The sequence below is a fragment of the Eimeria tenella genome, genomic scaffold, assembly GCF_000499545.2.
Source record: "Eimeria tenella Houghton genomic scaffold, Eth_scaff337, whole genome shotgun sequence".
In the NCBI taxonomy this organism is placed as follows: domain Eukaryota; phylum Apicomplexa; class Conoidasida; order Eucoccidiorida; family Eimeriidae; genus Eimeria; species Eimeria tenella.
Window position 1 is genome coordinate 2,978 of NW_013544384.1, and position 3,647 is coordinate 6,624.

At 60.6% G+C, this 3,647-nt stretch overlaps 1 protein-coding gene across 1 annotated transcript; it reads right to left on the bottom strand.

Annotated features, from left to right (window-relative positions):
* Positions 1 to 301: 301 nt before the first annotated feature.
* On the bottom strand, positions 302 to 3,094 carry ETH_00028600 (uncharacterized protein; the record flags this gene model as incomplete). Its single annotated transcript, XM_013379495.1, has 1 exon — positions 302 to 3,094. One exon carries the CDS (start codon positions 3,092 to 3,094, stop codon positions 302 to 304), a length of 2,793 nt encoding a protein of 930 aa, XP_013234949.1.
* Between the last annotated feature and the right edge of the window lie 553 nt (positions 3,095 to 3,647).

The following is a 3,647-nucleotide window of genomic DNA, read 5'->3' on the forward strand; positions in this document are numbered from 1 at the left end:
CATCGAAGGAAGGCAGCAGCAGCAGCAAGTTGTTGGGGTGTATCGACAGGTGGGACCCCACACCCCCGCACAGCGCATGCACCTGCAGCAGCGACTGCAGCAGGTGGGACACCAGGTCCAGCACTGCAGCACAAACGCGAGCCCCAAACCCTAAACCCTAAACCCTAAACCCTAAGCCCGGCGCGCTGGGCTGCGCGCGCAGGCAGCAGCAGCAGCAGCAGCGGCAGCGGCAAGCCCTTTCGCGCTTTTGCTTCCGGCCCAAACCCTCTCGCCCTAAACCCTAAACCCTAAACCCTAAACCCTAGTAGGCACCTCCTTGGGGCGGGAGGAAAGAGCCCGCAGCAGTTTGCTGCTGCAGCTGCTGCAGGTTGACGTGTTTGTGGAGAGGCCCTGCTGCTGCCTGCAGCACGACGAAGAGGTCTTTTCTGCCGAGAGCAGCAGCAGCAACGCTTTCCGCTCCTGCCACCTGCAGCCTGCCGCTGCTGCTGCTGCTGCTGCTGCTGCTGCTGCTGTGGGGCGCGCTCCAAGCAACAGCAGCGCCGTCGCGCTGCACCTCGAAACCCTTGATGTCTATGGTGCCGCAGCAGTGGCTGTGCTGCCAGTCGAGCAGCAGCTGCAGCAGCTGCTGCTGCTGCTGCCACAGCGGCGAGCCAAATGCTGCGGGCTGCAGCAGCAGCTGCTTCACAACTACTTTCTGTCTTCTTCCTTTTTCATCTATTTGAGTTCCAGGATAAACATGAACATGAAGGGCCCCTCTTCTTCGGCCAGTGTTGCTGCTGCTGCTGCTGCCGAGGTATTCCACGTTTACCTTTTCCAGCCGCCGCGCCTTCATGCCCCCCAGCTCCACCTGCTGCTGCTGCTGCTGCTGCTGCTGCTGCTGCGGGGGCAGCGCGCTGGGCGAGCCCGCGCCGGGGGTCGCCAGCGCTGCCTGCGAGTGGGCTGCTGCAGCAAGCGGCACGTCTAGCTGCTGCTGCTGCTGCGGCTGCGGCAGCCCCGCCCGCTGCTGCTGCTGCTGCTGCTGCTGCTGCAGCAAAGCTTGCTGCAGCAACGCAGCAGACTCAGCTGTTGGCGGCCCCTGCAAAACAGGAGCCACAGGCGGCAGCCGCCGGCCGAACCCTGCTTGCGTTGCTGCTGCTGCTGCTTGCGCTGCTGCTGCTGCTGCTGCTGCTGCTTCTGCTGCTGCTGCGTGCGCCGCTGCTGCGCTCAGCGCATTCTTCTGCCACAGAGGCAGCGGGGGCTCCACCGCAACGCCGTTGGCAGCAGCAGCAGCAGCAGCAGCAGCAGCCTTATCTCTATTTCTTTTATTTATCTTCATGTTTCCCTCTGCGCCAAAAGGTGCAGCAGCAGAAGTCTGCAGCAAAGCAGCACCCGCCACTGGAACTCCCTGCTGCTGCCTTTGCCGCTGCAGCAGCTCCAGGGCCAGCTGCAGCACGATCCGGTTCCCGCCAGCTAGGTTAGCTGCTGGCAGCTGCTGCTGCTGCTGCTGCTGCAGTTCCTCCTGCTGCAGCTGCTGCTGCGGCTGCGGCTGCATCTGCGGCTGCTGCCGCTGTGAATGTTGCTGCTGCAAATGCAGTTGCCGCGGCTGGGCCTGCTGCAGGTGCTGTTGCTGCAGCTGCTGCTGCTGCTGCTGCTGCTGCTGCAGCTGCTGCTGAAGGAAGTGCTGCTGCTGTTGGAAATGGTACTGATGTTGTTGTGGCTGTGGCTGCAGGCGCTGCTGCAGCAAGTGCTGTTGCTGCTGCTGCAAATGCTGCTGCTGCTGCTGCAGATGCTGCTGCTGCAGGTGTTGCTGCTGCAAATGCTGCTGCTGCAGGTAGTGCTGCTGCTGCAGGTGCTGCTGCGGCATATTCTGCTGATGCAACTCCTCCTGGTCACCACGAAGCATGTGAGTGCTTTGTGGCTGAAGATGCAGCCTTTGCTGCTGCTGTAGGTGCTGCTGCTGCCGTAGTTGCTGCTGCTGCTGTAGGTGCTGCTGCTGCTGCAGCAAATGCTGCTGTTGCTGCAGCTCCACGAGTCGCTGGCGCAGCAGCTGCTGCTGTTCGGTTAGATTCTTATCTCTTTGTCTGCTGGCCTCAGCAATGGCTTGAGCAATTGAGGCCAGAGGCTGCTGCTGCAGCTGCTGCTGAAGATGCTGCTGCTGCTGCTGCTGCTGCGCTGTTGCTGCTGCAGCAGGCCTGGAGTTGGCAGCAGAGCCGAGCATATTCTCCTCACATGCATCCTCTGCTGCTTCTGCTGCTGCCATCTGGCCGTTGTCAGCGCGTTCCCCCTGCTGCTGCTGCTGCTGCAGCTGCTGCTGCTGCTGCTGCTGCTCCAGCTGCGCAGCAGCAGCAGCAGCTTGGGAACCCCTATTTGCTTCGGGCCTTTGGGGGGAGTTAAGATTTCCTTTTTGATTTCTCCCGCGGCCAGACCCGCCTCGTCTTCCTCCCTTCTTTGTAGCAGGTCTTTGCTGCTGTTGCTGCTGCTGCTGCTGCTGCTGCCGCGGCTGTTGCTGCTGTGGCTGCTGTTGCTGCTGCTGAATTTGTTGCTGGTCTTGAGGCTGCTGACGTTGCTGCTGCGATGGATACTCTTCGTGCTGCTCTTTCTGCTGCTGCTCCAGCTGCACTGGCTGCTGCTGCTGAGCCTGTTGTTGCTGTGGCTCTGTCTGCTGCTGTGGCTCTGTGTGCTGCTGTGGCTGCTGCTGTGGCTGCTGCTGTGGCTGCTGCTGCTGCTGCAGGATCAGCTGCTGCTGCTCCTGCTCGTGCTGAAGTCCATCAGGGATCTTGCCTCCTGCGCTGTTGCTTAGAGTTTCGGGTTGCTGCTGCTGCTGCGGCTGCTGCTGCTGCTGCTTGCTTGCTTGTCCTTTCGCCTGTCCAGGTTGCTGCTGGTGCTCGTGCTGCTGCTGCTCTTGCTGCTGCTGCTGCTGCTGGTGTTTGGTGACAAATGAATCGGCAACCTGTTGGTTTTTTTCCTTTGGGAACTCGATTTTGTTTTGCTTTTCCGTGGCAGAGGCCTTTTTGCTGAGTTTGCTGCTGTTGCTGCTGCTGCCTCTGTTGCTGCTATCTGCTGTTGCTGCTGCAGCAGCAGCAGCAGGTCCGTCACGGCGGGGCATGTGCGGCATTTTTAGGGCAATGGGGACCCCTGCTTCCGCCGGCGTAACCTGTTGGGGCCCCCCTTAGTGAATAAGGGTGTGCTGCTGCTGTTGCTGCTGCTGCTGTTGCTTCTGCTGCTGCTGCTACTGCTGCTGCTGCTCTTCAGTTGACGCTGCTGCTGATGCTGCTGCTCTACCTGATGCGGTCCAGTGGCTGCCTATGAAGATGTAGCCTTGTGAAATACTTCCAGCATCGACAGGCAGACACCAAGGATGATTGCTGCTTCAGCTGCTGCTGCTGCTGCTGCTGCTGCTATCTCAGTTTCTGCTGCTGTTACTGCTGCTGCTGCTGCTGGGCCAGAGAGGTGCTGCCACATTCCACGGCAATGTGGGCAGCAACAGCAGCAGGTGCGTCGTACGGCTGCGCGTGGTTTGCCACGTGTGTTGCAGCCGCTGCTGCTGCTGCTGCTGGTGCTGCTGCTGCTACTGCTGCTGCTGCTGCTGCTGCTGCTGCTGCTGCTGTGGCTGTTTGTGTTGTTACTAGGACTTCCACTGCCACTGTCACTAAACGCTTTCAGAATGG